Source organism: Euleptes europaea, chromosome 3 (assembly GCF_029931775.1).
Source record: "Euleptes europaea isolate rEulEur1 chromosome 3, rEulEur1.hap1, whole genome shotgun sequence".
In the NCBI taxonomy this organism is placed as follows: domain Eukaryota; kingdom Metazoa; phylum Chordata; class Lepidosauria; order Squamata; family Sphaerodactylidae; genus Euleptes; species Euleptes europaea.
This window is the reverse complement of record NC_079314.1, coordinates 91,625,335-91,647,189: the sequence shown is the minus strand read 5'-3', so window position 1 is coordinate 91,647,189 and position 21,855 is coordinate 91,625,335. Positions and strand designations below refer to the sequence as shown.

The 21,855-nt window shown below is 43.2% G+C and overlaps 1 protein-coding gene across 1 annotated transcript; it reads right to left on the bottom strand.

Annotated features, from left to right (window-relative positions):
- Positions 1-670: 670 nt before the first annotated feature.
- SOX10 (SRY-box transcription factor 10) lies at positions 671-21,002 on the bottom strand. Its single transcript, XM_056847460.1, has 4 exons — positions 20,820-21,002; positions 19,497-19,948; positions 2,037-2,302; positions 671-1,694 (listed from the first exon to the last, which is right to left on the bottom strand). The coding sequence occupies exons 2-4, from the start codon at positions 19,904-19,906 to the stop codon at positions 985-987; spliced, it is 1,386 nt and encodes a 461-aa protein (XP_056703438.1). The 5' UTR covers positions 19,907-19,948; positions 20,820-21,002; the 3' UTR covers positions 671-984.
- Positions 21,003-21,855: the final 853 nt, after the last annotated feature.

The following is a 21,855-nucleotide window of genomic DNA, read 5'->3' as shown; positions in this document are numbered from 1 at the left end:
GGCCTTCCCACACCCACTTAAATACAAGTGTACATGCGCTCTCTCACACGCACTCACATTCTCTTTCATAAGCGTGCCAGACCAAAAAATAAAAGCACTGGCTTTGGCAGGGTATCTTCTGAAGTATTAGGCAGCTAGCTGGGGGAGTTTAGAAGGAAGCCAGGAGGTGTTGGAAACAAACTAGCAATACAAAATGTTCATAACAACAACATAGGATTCTGTCCCCTTTGCTTTTTATGGTCCAAGGGACCAACATGTAGTACGCACACACTTACATGCTGTGATGCAAAGGTGGCCAGAGCATATAATGCAGTTCCTGAGTCCAATGTACTGTCTAGTAAAGTCTTAAGAGAGCCAGGCAGCAGAGAGGTTTGTGGGATGGACAAGGGAAGGTGGAATGCAGATACTAAAAATCAACAGGAAAAGCAAGCATGGGCTGGTCTTCCAATGGGGAACGAGGTTCATGCACGTGTAACTCTGAAGCAGGAATGCCGTAAGGCACCGTCCACCTCAGCTGCTCCACCCTACTTCTCCTACTGTAACAAATCCGCCAGGGTGGCTGACAAGCCACGCTTCACCCACAGTGAGTGGTAAAGTTATGGCCATTGTTTTCTTTCTACACCATCAGTAAGATGGTCTGGACAACTTGAGGGAGAGAATGGAGGGATTATTATTATTTTTAAATCCTTGGTCTGCCCAACAAAAACCCACCATGACTAATTGCTCCATGCCAAGAATTGTCCTCATCTAGAAGACCTATGGGATCTTGGAAGCCAATCAAGAATTGGGAGAATAGGGGCGGGTGGGGACCTTCCTCTAGCCAGGTGAGCCTTCGATAACTGCGGTCAAGAAAGACACGCTCGGATATTCAGTGGGTTCTGGCGACTGGATTACACCGATTGGCCTCAGAACTCGGAGGCTCGTCTTCTGGGGCTGATTCTTCGGACCCTCTCCGCTGCTGCTTTGGTCACCGTTCCCCATTCCCTAGGGTCTTGAGAGGGTCGTATACACGGGCTGTTCCCAGTGTGTTGGGCTATGGGACTGTGGCACTGAGGGTGCTGGGTCAGAGATGGCAGTGTACAGGGGGCGTTGGGAGGGCCCCATATACGAGAAGGCCGAATAGAGGCCAGAAGCCTGACTGGAGTGGCTATAGTAGGGTCCCGAGGGCTGGTGGTCAGGGTAGTCAAACTGGGGCCTGGATATAGAAGGAAAAGCTGAGCCATAGTGGGGCAGACTGAGTGATGTGTATGCTATCTGGGAAGTGGAGGGCTGGTCAGTGTAATGGCCCCCTGGAGCAGAACCCTCTGTTTTCACTTGGGCCTTAGAGTCTACCACTGATGATGGGGTGGCAGACAAGGAGACTCCATGCTGTTTGGAGATCCAGGCAGAGTGTCCGCTGGCTGCAGCCAGGGCACTTCCAAGGCCATAACCAGCAGCTGCGGCATAGCCTCCAACATGGCCTGGGTGAGCGGCGTGTCCATTTGGTGGCAGGTACTGGTCAAACTCGTTGACATCAAAGGGCTCCATGTTGGACATCACTTCATGGCTGATCTCCCCGATGTCCACGTTGCCGAAGTCGATGTGAGGCTTTCCTCCTTCCCCCAAAGAACGGCCTTCTCGCTTGGAGTCAGCTTTACCCGACTGCAGCTCTGTTTTCGGAGTGGTCGGTGGAGTGGGGGGTCCATGGCTCTGACCTGTGATGGGAAATCCACATGGGAAGAAAACAGAAAAAAATGTGAATTACCATTTCACTTTTTATACAGTTCGGGGGAGGGGGGCTGTGAATCAGTCTCGTTGCAACCCGAACATATTAGTAAACTATTCCCCCGTCACCACTCATGACGTGTCTCCACAGAATGTCCAGTGAAAGCCAAGGTAGCCAGTGAAAAACTAAGATGGCAGCTGGGTGTAATACATTCTTTGGAGGTATGTGGGCATGTTGCCAAGCTTACCAATTCCGTCCCTAAATATTGAGTCATGCCAGGCAAAGAAACTGGCTTAGCCTTGGATAGTTGGCGGTCTAGCTGTTGACTAACCTGAGGCATGTTCAGGGTGTCCATCAGACAGGGGAGACCCTTCCCCAGGGTGCCTGTGGTCCATGTGGGCATTCTTATAGTGGGCCTGGATAGCAGCGGCCCCACCAGCTTCTCCTTCAGCTTGCCCATCGTTTTCACCCTGGGCGGCCTTGCCATTTTTCCGCCGACGTGGCTGGTACTTGTAGTCAGGGTGATCTTTCTTGTGCTGCATCCGCAGCCGCTCGGCTTCTTCAATGAAGGGTCGCTTGTCACTTTCATTCAGCAGTCTGCCAGAGAGAGTCGGGGGGGGGGGCAGAAGGAGGAATAGGTTTCTTAAAATTAAGACTGCAAAGTATCACTCAAGGTTATGTTAATAATATAAACCCACCAGAGATCATCTCATATCATCACAGCAGAAAACTTTTGGCCACAGCACTAGTCAACCCTCTTCAAGAAGTTTTGCCCTGGCTCAGCAATGCTTTTCAGGCCAGTTTATGAGACTACCAGGCATGTGATCGGCTATCTTTTGTGTGTGCGCTAGATAGTATTCTGCTGTCAGCTAATCAGCCATCTGGCCCATTTGTCATGAATACAGTTTTATCTTTAAAATACCAGCAGCCAACTATATATAAAATGATTGTTCCTGTTGGTTTCCCCCACCATCGAATTCTGTGGTACTTTTTCCTCTACTTTTTTCTCTACTGAGGTTTCAAGGAGTTGTGATATGTTCTCTGGAATTCTGTAGAGTTATGTGGCATTTTCTATGGCTGTACGGTGTGTTCTTTACTTTGAATAGCTTCGGGGTTGTGTAATTTGGAATGTCTCTTTAATCAACCCAAACGTAGCAGAAATCTTTAGGGTTTTTCTGGCTGCAGTCGCAACTCTATTTAACAGGCGCTGCATTATAAGGTGCTGTTTAATGCATACTGTTTGGGGAGAGTAATTAAAAGCATAGCACGGCCTTGTGAAACTCCGGATGAAAGGCACTATAGAAATGTAAGGTCACTCTTGTAGTAGTAACAGTTTTCTTCAGTTAGGACAGGATTTCTCTACCCAACACATAGACAGTGGCTGCACAAAATCCCATACCTTTTAACTTTGGACTAGTTTGTTCAAGCTTTTGCTGTCTTTTATAAAAAGATATTCTTTTTCACTGTACGTCAGAGACCGCCAACTGGCAGCTCATGGGCCAAATCTCTGGCCCTGAAGGCATTTTTAATTTGCCCCTTGGCGACACTACTCAGTTTCAGTTAAGTTTGTCAGTGTTTTCAAAAGTTGCAAGATATAGTTACGCACTTTTAATACTAGATGGCTGAATACATTCTTTATGTCGTGCCTGGCCAGCCCTGAGTGCATATGGCTGCAGTCCTACGGACATTTTCCTGGGAGGTAGCCCGTGACCCTTACTTCTGAGTAGACCTAATTAAAGCACTTCACTGATTAGTGTTGCTGATGTCACTAGGCTTGATGGATTTATGAAGCAGGCCAGATTGTAGGGGGGAAATACATTTCTGACCCCTATCTTGCTAGGAAAAGTTGAAGGCAGCAGGAAAAGAGGCAGACCCAGCATGAGATGGATTGACTCTACAAAGGAAGCCACCGCCCTCAGTTTGCAAGACCTGAGCAAGGCTGTTTATAATAGGACACTTTGGAGGTTATTAATTCATAGGGTTGTCGTAAGTCAGAAGCAACTTGACAGCACTTTTAATACACACAGAGAGATTTTGTCTGGAGAACTAAAGTGACCCATGAGCATATCCTCCTCTATGACTCAGTGCCTTCTTTTGGGAGGCAGAAAAGACATGAGGGTTGTTGGTAGGCTGCCATTTTCCAGAGATGGCATCAAATTTTGCATTCCGATCCATTTCAGGTCAAAATTTTTCCTTCTTCCTTGTGTGAATCAAAGTTCATGAAATCATTTTCATTTCATTTTCCTGCTATTGGTTTGAACCAATTTTTTCCACTAAATGTAAGTAATTTCAATTAGTCCTGCAACACTTTCATGCATGTAAATGGGGTCTAGAGTAAAAATGGCATAGAATAATCTATTGAATCAATAATCTTTTGATTTTTTGTTTAGTTCTAGCTATCATTGTTGCAGAGGTTTTTGTTTTGTTTTTTAAACCAGCGATCTCCTTTCTTCCCTGTTCTGTCCAAAGGAAGGGGTAAGCATTTGGATTGACACAAAAGAGCTCTTCTATTCCCACAGTAGCCTGTGAAAGGGAAGGAGCAGGACACTTCCACTTCCCTTTGCTTACCAACAGAACAACACATTTGTCATCACTGATCACAATTTGAGTCCTGATTCACATGTGCTACCTGTGCAGATGGCAACCCGGGATCTAAGGCCCACCCCCTACCCTTACACATGTTCTATCATCACCATGAAAGAAGATCTGTATGGTAAATCTTTGTTTTGTGAAAATGGCTTTCCATTCCTCTTCAGCAGTTTCCCACCTTGTCAAATACATCATGTAGTGCGGGGTGTGGGGGGGAAGGGTTGTCTTGGCACAGCAAAAAATGTCAAAAGCACACAGGGATGCACTTCCCCCCAAAATGGCTCCACCATAATGTGTGAGATGTGCATTTCAAGCTTCCTTTAATGCTAATAATGCTAGTTAAGAGACCTAGGAAGCCAAGGCAGGAGAAGTATTACCTATGGCCACAACACAGAGGCAGGCACCTGCTAAGTAAATGAATCCAGCAATGTGTTAATTGTGGGGGCTCAGCCAGTGATCTTGGGCATGAGAACTGAGGTTATTGCAAGTGTGTCTCTGTTTTTATCTGTGAAATGTTGAAGAGTATAATATACTTGATGGAATGAAAAGGAGACAAAAATTAGAGATGGCCCTTCCCTTTAACAATGAGTAGTAGCCTATGTTTATTCAGCTGTATTTGATGTGACACTTTAGTATCTAAAAATGCATGTACCGGTAGGTTGAGGCACTGGTAATACGAAGATTTATATTTATTTGATTATTCGACTAATCATCTAAAGTGTAGGTGCTTAATCAACTGAAAATTATTTACATGGCCTGACCTGGTAATAGAGCATCTCTGACCATGTACGGAGTACCCTGTCCTCACTACTAAGAAACAGCAAACGTTCTTCAAACAAATGGCTTCTATCCAGGACTGAACCCTAGAACTGTACCTAGAATCAAACAAGAAAGCAAACTGGCATAAGGGCCTGGGAAGGTGAAAAGTTATTGCCCTATCTCTTGCACTCTGTTCCAGGGCAGCTCAGCCTAAAACCTCTTGGGCTATATCATGACTATAGCCCACTTCCTTCCCCACTAGATCTTTTTTCTTCCCTGATCTTGTCTACCACATCCATCCATTTATCTCAAAGTTGAGTTATAACCCCACCTCCACCTCAATTACAGTGATAAAAGACCTTCATTTAACATTTAACTCAGGGAGATTACAGGAGTATCTAAGGCCGAGGAACTGATATTGCTTTTCTCTGGGGAGCCCAACTTCTTGCCTTTCCACTGGAATGAACATACATATTTGCCTCTGTGCCAAACACTGAGTTACCTGTTGGTTTTACTCCTCCCTGTGTTTCAGGTGGGCTACTTGCCTTTTTTTTAAAAGCATCACTTGTATGTGTATACAGTCCAAATGTAATAGAGCACCTTGTGCTGTTTTAAGTTGCAAAACTGCTTCAGGGAGAGAGGGAAGAGCTATGGCTGTGATGTCAAAGCCATCAACCAATCAGAGTTGTGCTGAACTGATCTCTGTCGCCTGGAGATCAATTGTAATAGCAGGAGATCTCCAGCCACCACCTGGAAGTTGGTAACCCTACTGCCAGCATTGAACCATAGCAGGGCTGCTGCCTTAGTCTCCTCTGAACATATCGCATCCAAGGCCATTCCGTATACCTCACGCCTCCCCAGCACTGCTCAAAACCCATCTGTGTCTTCTCCTTCCATATCTCCCTGCTTCCTTTTGTTCTTACCAGGGATCAGAATTTCAAATCAGCTTTAGCTAAGGGAAACTGGTATGAGCAAGCAGAGGCCAGGAGATTTGAAGGATTTAGATTTCACTGTTTCCTGCCTTTGCGCCCCCCCCCCCCAACAATTCATGACCTTTCATGCAAAGGCATTTTTGCATGGACACAGAAAAGAACAAATCGTCAAGTGAGAGGCAGCAGTTTTTAGCTGCTTCCCGCCCACCCCCCAGGCTTGAGTCAAAATGGAAGATGAGGAAAGATAAAGACTCTGTTAATTTTAGGCTTTATTCTTTCCCTCAATGAAGAAGAGGTGGTTTTTATATGCTGACTTTCTCTACCATTTAAGGGAGACTCAAACCAGCTTACAATCACCTTCCCTTCCCCTCCCCACAACAGACACCCTGTGAGGTAGGTGGGGCTGAGAGAGCTCTAACAGAGCTGTAACTTGCCCAAGGTCACCCAGCTGGCTTCGTGTGTAGGAGTGGGGAAACAAATCCACTTCACCAGATTAGCCTCCACCGCTCATGTGGAGCAGTGGGGAATCAAACCCGATTCTCCAGATCAGAGGCCACTGCTCCAAACCACCGCTCTAACCACTACACCACACTGGCTCTAGTATATGTGTTTAGTATAATGGATATTCCTATGGTTGAATGCATGCAAGTGATACAGTTGAGCTGTAACACAGTCAGCTCTCTTCAGTCACAGACTGGTGTCAACTGCAGATGGCCATTTATGCACGGGAGGTTTTGCCTTGGATTTGCCACTCTCTAGATGCACATTTTTCCCATCCGAATTCTCAAAACTCAAAAATAAGCCCCTGTGCAGAGTTTTGAGAATTCAGATGGGGAAAATGTGCATCTAGAGAGTGGCAAATCCAAGGCAAAACCTCCCATGCATAAGTGGCTGAAGAGTCAGTGGGTGAAAATGCATGGTCGCTTTAGCCTCCTTTATTCCCTGTTTCAGCCAGGATTCAGCCAGGATCGAGCGCATGCGTTTTCGCTGAACGTGCGTTCGATCCTGGCTGAATCCTGGCTGAAACAGGGAATAAAGGAGGCTAAAGCGACCATGCATTTTCGCCCAGTGTAGTGCAAAGGGCTTGGTCTGGGAGCAATGGGGAGAATTTAAAAGGAGTGGGTGGAAGATCACATGCATGCATACACACAAGCCCAGGTGTTGTTTGCATGAGGGCTGTCTTCCAAGGAAATGTTGGCCAAATCATTTTGTTGTGGAGAAAGGTTCTGCTGCCATCCGCAAGCAAGGATTCTGTCATCTTGTGTGGCCCTCCTTCTCTAATGTCTCAGCCAAGGAATCAAATCCGATTAATAAAGGCCAGCTAATTCGTGTCCGCCTTCACCAAAACATGACCAAACACCCTAAAGAGATTATCTTGTATACTGCATGTTCTGTTGTGCCATAGGCAGAATGCAGAAGAGAGTTCAGAGGTGCCCAAAGACACACTCAGATTATTAGTATGAGATGTCTATGGTACTTTCAGGTGCAGAGTTTCTAAAAAGGTAGTGCTGGAATCAAGTGTGTCTGTATGCCCTTTCACCCCTCCCTGTCCCCAGATGTGTTGAGGTTGGCTGTGGGTAGAATACACTGATTGTTGGGAAGTATTCTGTGCAAGGGCAGTCATTTCTTTGTAATCATTTCACGTATTCCCAGCCTAGGACTGAGTTCAAACAAACCCTCTGAAATTAAGCTTGATGTTCAAAACAGTCCATTCATTTACACGGCACTGGATTCCATAGGAGAATCTTTTTTGTGTCCACAAAGAAGCACAAAACACTTGAGGGTTAAGAAAGTTGATAGGAAGAGTATGTTTGAGATACAGAATGTTTGGGATATCATTTAATGCAGTCACAAACTGATCCTCTCTGCCCTTATTCAAATATCAGGGCAGGAGGAAGCAATCCAAAGATGGTTACTATAGAACTCTTGAAAACGTGATTTTGCCACCCATCCACACACAAGCACTGGGAAATTTATGGTCGTTGCTAGAAATGGGGTGAGTTAGAATACAAGTTTCCCCAAAACCCATTTCTAACAACATCAAACTACACCTCACAAGCAGCCTCGTATATCTTTCTCAGTTTCCTTAATCAAAAGCCATCTCCAAAGAAATACTCCAAAAGGAAACGATGAGGGTGTGGGGCCCTGGAGGAGAAAGATGGGCTCTTCAAACTTTTCCTTTGCGGCTGTTTTTCCACTCAAAATTGCCCCCTCCCCTCTGCTTTTCTCCCAGTGATTTGCACAGTGGTTTTCAAACTCTTGCTGAAATACTTGCATAAGTATTGCAGAATAGATAAAAGATGGCTGGGGCACACTTTGTGTTATCAGATGGAAAAGCTCTGTGGGAATATCTACACAACAGGCATATGTTTTAAACAGTGACTGCCAGTCTCAAGGGAGCCCTAACATAAGAACATAAGAAAGGCCCTACTGGATCAGATCAAGGCCCATCAAGTCCAGCAGTCTGTTCACACAGTGGCCAACCAAGTGCCTCTAGGAAGCCCACAAACAAGAATACCCTGGGAGTAATAGTTTTTTAAAGGGGCTAGGGATCTTTAAAAGGGAAGTATCAGCATCTTCACCAAACTCCATTTCCAAGCATTCTTAGGAAAGCCATAGTATAAACTGATCTATTATTTAAAACACTGTCCTGTCAGCCAACGTGGTTCTCAAAGCTTATATAAATACAATAAACAAACACAATCAGTTAAACAACAGCAATATCTTAAAATCAGGAGTTTGTGTGTTCTTCCTCAGCTCAGCTAATTTACAATACAAAAATACATATTTGTAATGGAGACATATATCCAGAGCTTACATCTCCCTATAACTTTGCTTATTGATTTCCATGGAAATTCCTAGACATTTCACAGAGACTGATGTACTTTCGCTCGCCTCTCATGTTTTATAAGCTCATGTAGCAATACCCTAATTAGTCTTTAATATGCCACAGAACACTCCTTTTGCATGCAAGCTCTTTGCTACATCAACAGCTCCTCCTCAGGGACCTCTTCGTGCAGTCACTTCTGACTACAGCTTGTTATTAGACTTATTGTCCAGCAGATGGTGCAGTATACACCAGCATCTCTGCCTCTTAGTTCTCAACCTGAGAATTTGGGTTCCTGTGTTATACTGATTCTGATTTTTGTTTTTGCTGTTGTTGCTCTCCAAAATGTGAGGCTGTGGTTTATAATCCTGTCACATAATGCACATATATGTATGTGTGTGCGCATATGAAAGCACTCGCTGCTCTCTCAAAGAAACCTTTTATTCCCACAGCACTTAACACAGTAGCTGACTTGCGCCACGGTTCTCTCCACATCTCTGTTTGCTTCCACCTTCTAAAAATGGTAATTTCTCAAGGCTTTCATATCCCAAGGTGTTTACTGGGTTAGAGCCCAGAGACCCTACAAATGTCCCCAAGAGATTCTGGCAGAAAGTCTGGGCCCAGCTATTTCCTCACATTCCGCCTGAGGCACTGGATGCCATTTTGTGGAGAGGAAAGTGTCGGAAAGTATTGGTTCTTGTGGGTTATCCGGGCTGTGTGACCGTGGTCTTGGTATTTTCTTTCCTGACGTTTCGCCAGCAGCTGTGGCCGGCATCTTCAGAGGAGTAACACTGAAGGACAGTGTCTCCAGTGTTACTCCTCTGAAGATGCCTGCCACAGCTGCTGGCGAAACGTCAGGAAAGAAAATACCAAGACCACGGTCACACAGCCCGGATAACCCACAAGAACCAATGAACTCTGACTGTGAAAGCCTTCGACAATATGTTGGAAAGTAGTTTGCTGATATCAACTAACCAACTTGGCTCCCTTCAAAAACATTCTAGGGCTTCTCTCTCAGTCGGCCTCCTTGCCCCACCTTCACTTTGCCCTCCTGAGGTTGGCAAAAAAGGCGTGGGGGGGGGGGAAGGGATGAAACTGTTCACCAAGTTTCCATTCCTAATACACAGCATCATTTGTAGACTGGAACATCAATTGAGATAACTGGCATGCGCGAATCAACCGTCACAGATTAATCACCACTGCCAGAACTTTCATACCACAAGAGTAATTCAAACGAAAATAACTGACTTGTTTAGTCAGGAGACGTTGTTCAGTCATCAGATTATGAGACAGCAACTGTGGGAGGGGAATGCATGTGTAAATCAGTGCCCCCGTTAAGGTCAAATCCACTGGTGCCACTCTCCTGCTGTTTTTATTGTGTTTTTTTTTTTTTTTTTTGATTCCTAGCCCGCCCTCAATCCCAAACTAAGGCCGGGCTCAGGGTGGGTCTCAACAAATTCACTACAATAAAAAGATGAAAAACAGTCAATCTCATAATTTAATAGTATTAAAAGAATAATAATAACAAATTAACCCATCGACGGTATGGTGATGGTGGAAAGTGCCGCCAATTCGCAGCCGAATTAGGGCAACCCTGTAGGGTTTTCAAGGCAAGAGACTAACAGAGGTTGTGTGCCATTGCCTGCCTCTGCGTAACACATGTAAAAAACAAAAGGTGAAGGTCTGTGAGAGCTTTTTGTCTCCAGGGGCCTTAAGCTGTAATCAGTGATTAATTTCTTAGGAGCTGCTGAGGGCCCAAAAAAGTCCTTCACCAGGCCCTACAAACCCTTAACTCTGTCCCACGGTCAGATACTATTACTTCAAGTATTCCAATATTGATCCCTGGCACTCAAAATGAATTATGGGGCTGGGCCCTGTATTAAACTAGTCTCTGCTTGTAGCTTATGAAAAGTGGTATGACAAAAAGCCAGCCTAATGATAATTAAAGGTAACTCCCCAGATTCAGTTATTATAGATGCCTCTTTGAGACTTCAGTGACATCTTGAAGGGCACTGATCTCCTAAACCATTGGCTTCTCCTGGCTGGGGGTGTTTAAAGTATGCACCACAGCATGTCCTTTCATATTAGAGCCATTACCATTTTTTTTACTGCTAGAAATAACACTGGATGACCAGGGTTTTGCAGTTACAATGTAATACGCTGGGGTAAATGTGAGCTAGTTACCACTAAAACCAGCTACAGAATGGAATATCAAGGGAAAACAATTTAGAGTAGCCAGGAGTGAAAATAAGCTCGTACTGGCAAGTGCAGGTGAGAAAGTGGTCAAAGCGGTATCTCCCATCTTCCACTTCAAGCCCACTGTGGAAGACAGCACAGGTAATAAATTTGTTACCGTTGCCCCTGGGAGTAGCTACTTCCACCCTCTGTTAGCTAATAACATGGCTAGGGTAGACTTTATTAAGAACAGCCCATAAAATCTACTATATTTTCCTATGTTCTGTGGGATAGCTATTGCCAACACGAAGTACAGGAAGCTGGAATAAATGGGAAGTAATTGAAGCAGTTAATTATAGCATAAAACAGAAGCAGATATTAACTCAGAGGCTGAATTAAGTGTAGTGTTCTCCTCACCACTATCACCAGTCCATTATCAATAATTATTTTTTAATGTCATACTGTAAGGGGGAGGCACATGATTACCCAATAGGAGATTCACCACAAGATCACATTACAAACAATTCAGATTTACCAGTCAATTGCTCATAAGATGGATAATGAACACTACATGTGTGTATAATTCTCATGCTCAAATGTATAATACTCATGCTCAAATATGTTTTCCTATACTAAAAAAAACCTGCCAGTGCTAGTTATTGATTTCACAAGCTACCTTCACCTAGTTTGCTACTTGTTTTCCTATCCCCCTATAAACAAAGTTTCAAGATAACAGTCTCTCTACAAAATCAGGAACAAAGACAAAAAGGCAAGTAGAAAGACAAGGGTTCCAAACACATGTACGTATATGCAAAATAGACACGGGTGCCATGTTTATGCATGGTATAACCCCTGGGGGTTCACATTGTTTTCTGAAGCCAAAATAGGAAATTTCAAGTGCCCTATAATATGTAATCATGTCATGAAGACATACGTGTCTGTCTCTGTATAGGAATGTGTGGTACACTGCTTATGTACATATGAGGTACAATGCAATTTCCTCAGCAGAAGCTGTGTAAGAAATTCCTCATGCTTCAAGCCCTCTGGTTTTACAGCCAATGTGGTCCAGTGGCTCGGTTTGAAACTGAGAAACTTTTATTTGTATGTCAGCTCAGGCTCAAAACTACTTTGCGGAGGGAAGAGCTATTCATTTTATTTAAATAACACCATCAGTTTGTCATCTGTAAAATGGGGACATGAAAGATACACCTCACAGGCTCTTTATGGGGAAGGCAGAGAGAGAGCATAAACTAAAGCCAATGATCAGTGCTTCATATTTTACAACTGATAGCACATTTGGTAATTATAGGTCTCCTCCCTCCACAGATATCCGCATATACCCTCGAGGCTCAAATATTACCACAATTAATGACACAAAGGATGTCATTACCACAAGCAATGCTGTTTGATGTCTCTCTCTTTAGAATTTTATAATAGAGGTTCCCAGAGGGGAAAGGTTGAATTCAGAGGAAAGCTGAGGCTCCGACGGTTGACTGATTTCCCCAGATCTTTGTGAAAATGCCTTACTGCGGCAGTCAGCGGTAACAGCACTAGTTCTTGCAGTGGGAGAAACTGGGAAAAGCTGCTTCTTTTAGATATTACCACTGGAAGATTCTTGTACACATGGAGAAAGTACTATTCCCCCCCCCCCTTATGGATTCTAGCATTCAGAGCATGGGTTGCATGTCAGTAGACCAGAAGAGATCCTGACCCTGCGGGAAACATGAATTGCAGGATGGACTGAAGATACGCAGGTTGCCACACGAGAACTCTATGGAGCCACAGTGGAACTAGGAGCATCTGTTACGTTTTATGCACTGTTCAGGGCATAGGGACAACCTAGTTTTTATTGTTGGTGGTGTGGGAGACATTTGCTATGTTCTGTGCTACTGTGATGTTTTGGGATGTCTCTTTAATTAAGAGGACCTGGAAACATTAGTCAGTCAGCTTTAATTCCTCCGAGGGATGGATAGGCTTTCAGGGAGCCCATTCCTTTAAAATTGATACACGGAGTTTCTAACGCAATAATGCCACAGAACAGAAGGAGAACGGTGTGAAAAGTGTTAAAGATAGTACCGGGCATTTTTCAGATCGAGACAAAAAGACGCAAGAGACGTCTATATTTTGCAGAAGCGGTTCACCTTTTTTACATCAGCACATGGGCTTTTCTTGGTACTTAATACCGTTCACATTGCCCTGACTCTGATTCAAACCTGTTGTTTAGATATGCTTAGAGTGTTTGCTTACAAGACATTCCAACTGCCTTAAGCTTCTTTTGCACCATGTTAACATCTGATTGTTAACTTGGAAGAGAGGCATTCGGAATGTAAATGGACATCCTGAACGACCGCAGGTTTGACTTTCACACACGCCTGAAAACAACCTTAAACAATCTATCTAGAACACCAACTTTCATCTCTTCTAGACTTTTTTCTCAGTTTCAAGTCACAACCAACTTATGGCAACCCCGTAGGAAAGGGGTGTCAAACATAAGGCCCGCGGGCCTGATCCGGCCCCTTGAGAGTTCTTATCCATCCCGCAAACCAGCCAAAACAACCCCACCTCCCACTCTTGATCTGGGTTGGCGAGGCATGGCTCAACCAAGTGACATTTATGTCATATCCTCCTAACAATTGAGTTCGACACCCCTGCCATAGGGGTTTTCAAGGCAAGAGACCTTCAGAGGTGGTTTGCCATTGCCTGCCTCTGTGTGGCAACCCTGGACTTCCTTGGTGGTCTCCCATCCAAATACTACCCAGGGTTGACCCTTCTTCCGAGATCTGGCTATTCTGGGCTAGATAGGTTAGGGCTTTCTAGACCTAGGACTCCAACCCATGCAACACAGAACCAACTTTTATCTGAAGAAGTGAGCTGTGACTCACAAAAGCTCATACCCTGCCAGAAATTTTGTTAGTCTTGCAGGTGCTACTGGACTCTTGCTCTTTTCTACCACTTTTAATTGATGGTCTTGTATATAATTTTCCTGCTAGAACACCCCCCCCCCCGAGTGTCCACCTTTCTCCTCCTTTTGCTTGTTTCTGCTTCCAAAATATGTCTGTGGTGACGCTGATGTGACCCAATGTAGGGAGATTAATTGCCCCCCAGTTTAAGAAAGCCGGCGCAATAGCACACTGTACTGTTTCTAAGTTCAAGTATTCTGCTTGCTGACTTTAACCTTACTCACAGAAGCGGGACCAATGACAGGAATCACTGTGGGAATGATCCACTAACCACGGCTGCTTGCAAAACCACTAATCAATGAAATGGGGATCGTACAGGAATTCCACACAAGTCTCACTGAAAGAAATGGAAACGGCAGACCAGAATAGTTTCAGGAGAGCATAATCTACCTAGTTTGTTTCTCTCTGAGGTTCAAAGCTGAACACAATCATAATACCAAGGTAATATTTAAGCCTCAAATATTCCAACCTCATCTACGGGCTAATGCTGTATTTCACTTTAGAGGAGTTTTTTTTTTAAGACTGCATTTTCACGTAATGTTTATATTGAAATATTTCTGCTGATTTTTTAAGTGTTGGCAGTAGAGATATTTAAAAAAAAACCTCAAGGAAAGTGTGTAGAGACATGTTAGTGAGGAAACATACAAGGAACTCTCTGTTACCAAAGACAAGCAAGGCAAAGCAAATAAAGATGTAAATCAAGGTTTTTTTTACAAGGCAGCCATGTTGAATTGACCCATGTGAGACGTCCTCCAGCAGGGCGCGGGACGCACTGCGAATAGCACCGGTCTAAAGCCAGAACTGGGCAACCAGGACCCAAGGTAAATAGCAAATATCAATAAAACCACAAGGCTAAAAGCCAACTAAATATGACCCTGCTCTCTCTTGCAGGTCAACATTTAGTACCATTTAATACAAGAAAGGACGCATCAGTGTCCAGCTAACCTCACTCTGGAGAGCACAATCAACCTACCGGTAGCCGTAATACTAAAACAGGTGATGATGACCAAAGGCTCTGAAACATAGTAGTAAATCATCACCCTCATCCTCATCATTAAAAAGTAATTGCAACTAGGGATTGAAGGAAATCTAAACACAAAAGTATCTCCATTCCTTTCACCTCTTCACATAACAAATTCCTCAAAATAGTCAAAGGCTGCAATCTTGTATTATTACTGGGTGCATAGTTAGGAGAGCATATGACTCTTCATTTCCCCCCTTACTCTACCCACAGAAATAGATATATTTCAATAAGAAGTCTCATGGCACCGTAAAGAGCCATCTTAGAGGGGAAACACCTTGAAAGCTAGCATCTTCAAGTAAAAAAAATGTATTGTGACATAAGCTTTCACCTGATAAAATGGGCTCTAGCTAGGGCTGCCAACAACCTGGAGAAAAAATGTCCTGTCCCTTTAACAGAGGCTTGGTGTGTGGAAATGGGCAGCTGAAGCTTTTCAGGGCATAGAGATAAATAACATCACCTGATAAATAACATCCCGTTAAAGACCCAGGGCTCCCCCCCCCCACCTTAGTCTGGCCCATGAAAGCGTATGCCACTATTCATTTGATCGTGTTTAAAACTCTTCTGTTGTTTTGGCTGCAACAGACTAAGACCAACATTGAATATGCAGTGTAAAGCATAAGACAGCAGAAATGTGATTGCGTATTTACTTTCCTGTATGACCACAATCGATTCAGCAACCTGCTACATGTGATTTAAAGCTGCAGCTCTGATTTTCAGGCATACACAACAGTGTGAGAGAGAGGGACTAAAAATACTTTAATGGGCACATGTGAATTTTGGCCTAACATTGCTATCACTCTGAAATTTGTTAGATATATTTCAGATTTTTCCATTTTTTGTTGAATTTGCTCTTTAATAACATCTATTATTTCTGAATCTTTATATTTTTGTAATGGTTTAAAATTTTGTTCTGGCTTAAAAAATGTAAAATATGTGAAATGGGATTTTTTTAAATGGTGATTGACCAGAACTGTATAATATATGATAAAAATATTGGCTGGTATTCTACCATTCTACTCAGCAAAGTTTTGAAGCTTTCCTGAAGCCTGCAGAGACGTCCTCCAATTTAAGTTGAAGGAAGCCCCTTTGGGTGGAGGAAGATTTCAAATTTTGCTGAGCGGTGTGGTAGTATGCAGGCCATCGTTAAATCCCATTGCAATTCTCTATACCTAATGGTTAATGTGCTTGTTGCATATGTAAACCCCATTGATATAAATTTGACTGAAGCATTGGTTGCCTTATTGATACATATCTCAACAACAAACTTAAAACCGAAGAAAATTTATACTAACACCAAATGCAAAGTTGAGTTTTTGAATGCAAAGATGGTGAAAAGAAACCCAAGGCATAATTTCGCAGGCAGCAAAGAAATTTAACATATATCAACATTTTCCATAAACATATACCAAAGATTAGTGTGAATTAGAAAAAAATGCAGATCTGATTGAATTAATCTGTACATGCATGAAAATTTAAAATTGTTCCAAGGCTAAGAAGGAATTAAACCTGTCTGGATGTAAACCTAATGGTCAGTCCACTTTTAAACTAGCCATGTATCAACGCTATTATTACTATATGTAGCAATAGCAGGTTCAGTAGCGACAATGTGCATGAACAAACGGGTATAAAGTATAATTATCTCTACATCATTCTCGTACAATATTTCATCCAATGTAATAATACGGCATTATGAGAGTTATGTAGAAGCTTTCACTCACTTCCTTGTGTAGATTTAGAGAAAAATAGGATTGTGTAGAATGGATTAATCAGCACCGAGCTTTCGGAATCTCAATTATGGCCTATCACAGTTCCCCATTTTAGTTCTCTGAGGAAGCCATTTTGTTTCAGTTGCCCTGAGAGCAACAGCATATAGTTGCTCACAGGCATTATTAAAAACATAAAAAGAGCCCTACTGGGTCACACCAATGGCCCATCTATTCCAGAACCCTGTTTCTCACAATGGGCAGCCAGATGCCCCAGAAGGGCCACAGCAGAGGCACAGAGGCTAAAGCCTCCCCCTCCTATTCTCCCTCGCAGAGGAGACAAAATAGAGGCATAAGAAATAATGGATTTAAATAAAGCCCTACATTTGAACTTCTTTAGAAAACCCCTGTAATGACGCTGCCTTAGAAAACCCCTCTAATGTCTCCTTGAGACCCAACAACGGGATTTATTTTGTGGCATGACATGGCTGAAAGCAGGGAAGCAAAAAAGAATGGAGGCCCAAACCCCTGATGTGAAACTTATTCTCAGTGTTTATAAGTTAACAAATGGTGAAGCAAATGAGCTTGGAGTAGGGTGTGTCTCAAGTATGCCTAAGGAAGCAGTGAGGAAAGTACTGAAACTCTTCATGGGGGGCGCGGGGGGGGGGGAACCAGCCAGAAAAGAAGCAGAGTTCTTGCCCTTAAATCACGTGGATGCTGTGTGTCTCTTCTCAGCAAAGCTGATCACATGAACTAGGCCTCTGTTCATTTAGATCGCTTGAAGGAATGATGGCTCGAGTGTGGTTAAGAAAAGGACTTGAGAGAACAGCCAGGGGTTTTTAGCTGGGACATTGCTTATATTTGGCAGTCATTCACCCACTAAAGCCGAACATATGAACATATGACAAATTATAAGATGAAAATTGCATCTTCCATTTTGCTTTCACTAAGCACGGACCTACTATTCAGGTTTTCCAATAAAATCAGAAACACTAACTTAAATGCTGAGGATTCAACTCAAAAAGCAAATTATTAATTTAAGCTTCACTTAAATTGTTTTGAATCTTAACCAAATTCAAAGGCGAGCTTGATTTGGCATCATCCATAGACTTCACAGAACAGCCTTGCAAATCCTGATTCCAAGGCAGTATCCAATGCCCTCTTCAATGTCAGATTTAGCAGCGTCATAAATCTGGACCATGGTGTAACTAGGGAAAATGATTACTTAGGGCCTGAAACTTACAAGGGATTTTCCTATGCTTTGCCTTTGGACTAAAATCCATTCCTTTCAGGCTCAATGCTGTTATTATGTCCACATCTTGGCATGGGAACAGGTAACAATGAGGGAGTAGTATCTGTCATAATAACTGACGTCAGAGGCCTGTTCCAATAGGTACCCACCATATTCTCGCTTTCAGGTCACAATTCCAAACTGCAATTATGCACTGCAAACAAGAGTCAATTATTTCTCCAGAAGCAAACATACCGGTACTGTGTTTTGAGTGCAGCATAACATGATTTCTTTGAAGCAGAACTCTGTCCTTGACATAAAATGTCTGGATCCCATGTAACATATGAGCAACTACGGGATAATAAATTAATAAATCCAGAAAGACATTTAGAAATTTATATTACTGTGCGTGTGTATGAGTAAGGAATGTCCTGTGCCTATGCACCACTAAAGTTAACCCTGACATGTTTGTATCATGAATGGAATAACGTAACTCCACAAACAGAAACATCTGCAAGTACGCACAATCTGACCAGGTCCACAGAAGTAACATATTCACACAGAAATAAAATGTCAATACAGGGACCTTATCTTCTAACTGTACCCCCTTAGCGTTTTCACTACTCTTATTCAGACCCTTATTGTCTCTACCTTTATCTGCAGCCACATTCAAAATCTGTATCACCTGCAGACAGGAAATGGCCAGCTATTGATGTCTGTGGCTAGACAGCATCAGAATGGTCTTTAATGAGGAAAGGAAGGAGGCGGCAGGTGACCTCCTTCTCCGTCTTGCCCTATTTGCCCACCCTCCCATCAGCAGCCTCCTCTGTCTTCAAGGGTTGGGCTCAAATGTATTAAAGGGAGTCCAAATTAAAACAGGTTGAATATTTGACCTCAACAGACACATCCTCAAGGGATTTCAAACTCCAAATGCTTCCCACCCAAATATCCACAAATCATGAGATGGGCTTTAAACTGTGAGATGAAAAATCAGCTTCAAAAAATAATTTTGTGCATTTGCTGCTCAGCCTTGCAATGGTGAAAAAGCCACATTTGTTTTCTTTCAGCCAGAAAAATATGGCAACTTTATTTATTTGCATATTATTAGCCATGAGTTTGTTTATCATAAGACTGCTAATTTTGGACTTTGTACTTATCGGACTCTTGTGAGAGTCATCAGTTCAGCACTAACCATCTTCCAAAAGACCAGCCACATGCTTTGATTAGGTAAGAAAGCTTTACAAGAAGACTGAGAGTGAAGAATGAAGGAGTGCAACAGGTCAAGAGAGGAAGGTGAACAATGTAGTGTATGACAGACTTGTAGGACTGCCATTAGTGGCTAGGTGAATTGGGCCTCGGAATGGAACAGCACACGACTGAAAAATCAAAACATGTACTGGGTTTTATATTGTCAAAACATAGCCAAGACAGGAAACACCTTCTAGGATTTATTCTCTAGATTTTCCAGACCATTATACCTGCTCTGCCATTATCACTATCAAGGTAGACGTGTTAACTCAATGCCACTCCATTTCTCTCCAACGTACCCCATTTTGCCCTCATCTTATGTGGTCCCCCCATCCATTCTTACCTCCAGAGCTTCCCCAGCGTCTTACTAAGCTCTGCATTGTGGAGGTGAGGATACTGGTCTGCCAGCTTCCTCCGGGCAGCCTGCGCCCACACCATGAAAGCATTCATGGGCCGCTTGACATGGGGCTTGCTCTTGCTGCTTCCATTGACCCGCACTGGCATGGGCACCAGGGTCCAGTCGTAACCGCTCAATACCTGGCTCACTGCCTCCCGGATGCACACTGGGAACTTATCGTCGTCCGCCTCTGAGTCTTGCTGCTCCTTCTTCACCTTCCCCATCTCACCACTGCTGGGGCTGGTCAGATGAGAGTTGGCGTCTGATGCCATAGAAGGCACTGGTGAGAGGCAGTGGTGGTCTTCAGAACCCACAGGACTCATCTCCACCTCAGAAAGGTCTTGATCATCTGTCATTTTTTCCTCTTTGTTTTATTCCTCAGAAATCACGTCTGCAAACTGGAACCAATCAAAAATTGTAAAAGTAAACACTAAAGCAAAAAACAAAACAAAAAAGTTCTGACTATGCTAATAAACTGGCAACAGGTACTTAATAAAAAAACCAAGGAAGCAAGTTGCTATACTGCACACATTTTATGGGATCTGAAAAAGATTAAATATGGGTACAGGAGATTTTAATTACCAGGAAGCTTTTTATGCATGCTATAAAGTCTCTCTAACCTTAGAAGCTGCGTTTTGGTGATCACATTGGCAGTATACAACGGCTGAGGAAGTCGTGGAGGAATCCAGGGCCCCAGAAAATAAACCCCACTCCCTCCAAATATTCCCTGGAGTTCACATTTTCTAATCTAAACTGGTTTTAAGACTATAGTTAAGAATATCAGCAGCGGGCAAAGAAATTGGGGACTTCACTATTAAATGATCTAAACAAAGGTGCCTTATGCTTGAGTTAGAGGTAAATTGTAAGTGCGTCTTTAGCACACAGTGCCATTTGAAGCTGACTAGGTAAAAAGCATGGTGGAGCGGAATGGAAAGATTTCAGCTTCATATTCTCTTCCTGTTTCACTTATGATCTGAACATTTTTTTAAAAAAATATATCACAGGTATATATAACTTCTAGAAAATCGAAGGCTCTGACACACCATCATCTCTGACACCTTGAATTTAGATATTACCCAACCTCAAGAAAGCAATACTCAAAAATAAAGTTGACAACACCTCTCGTTCCCTACCTTAAATTAAATGAGCCCCAAAAGTTGGCTGCCTTTAAAATATGCAACTATCCTTTCAAAGCTAATTTGAGGAGTACAGCAAAAAAAATGAAGGGGAAAGAATTTTTTTAAAAAAGAGAAAGAGAGAGTAAGTTACCAAGTTCAGGTAGGAAAAACGTACGTCGGCCGATCTGTCTGGCAAATCCTGAGAGAGCTGCAATTTGTATCCCAATAGCCCCTCTGTTCTCCTCTCGCAAGCCTGGTAGCTTTCAGGAGCTCTGTGCTGGGGAAACTCTCAGACAAGTGCCATTGCTAGGGGGCGGCTTGGTTTTCCCTAATACCTTGGATGAATGTGTCTCTGACTGGCTTTCTGCTTAACACTGGGGGAGGGAAAGGCAGAGGGAGGAGCTAAGGGCTCTTTATAGCCCAAATACATTCATTGTATGCAGGCAAAAAGATAACCCCCCCCCCATCTCAAGCTAACACTTATTCAGATGGAAGTTTTTTGAAGGGGCGGCTGAAGTCACCTTTTATTTAATTTGCTTTATGGCAAACACTTAACAGCGGGCATTTTCAGGCCATTGTGCCCACCGCTGCATGAGAGAGGACTGTGATCAGAGGTTGCTTTACACATGACAAAAATCCTGTGATCATCCTGTGCGTGTCTGTGTGTAGACTGTCATGCATGACAATTGAATTCATAGGGTTTCAGTCAGATTTGGCCAGAGCATCCCAGTGTGTGTACATAACAGTGCAAATCTGGATGTTTAATTGTCATGCGTGACAAACTGCATGTGGGTACAGATAGAGAAAAGCACTTTCAGGGCAGAACTTGCATACCACGTGAAGTGTTTTCCTTTCCTAGGGAGAATACTGATGTGATTGGTCCCCCCATTGACATGCGTGTCTGAATGAGGTAACTCAATCACAACAATACAAAGATAGTATCTTTAATTCTTGGTTATCGAAATCCTCATAGAATGGGTAATTTCTGCTTCCACAAATGGTATAGTATATTCTAGAAATGATTGTGCTATGAAAATATGTTCTTGTATTGGCTGCCGGTTGCTGAATCTGCCACAGAACTATTGCACCTAGCGTATTCTACTGGGGAACGTGGCATCCAGTACTAGAAAAGACTAGAAGAGATGTAATTAAGAATGTTAAAGTGCTAATTGAGGGCTTATGTCGAA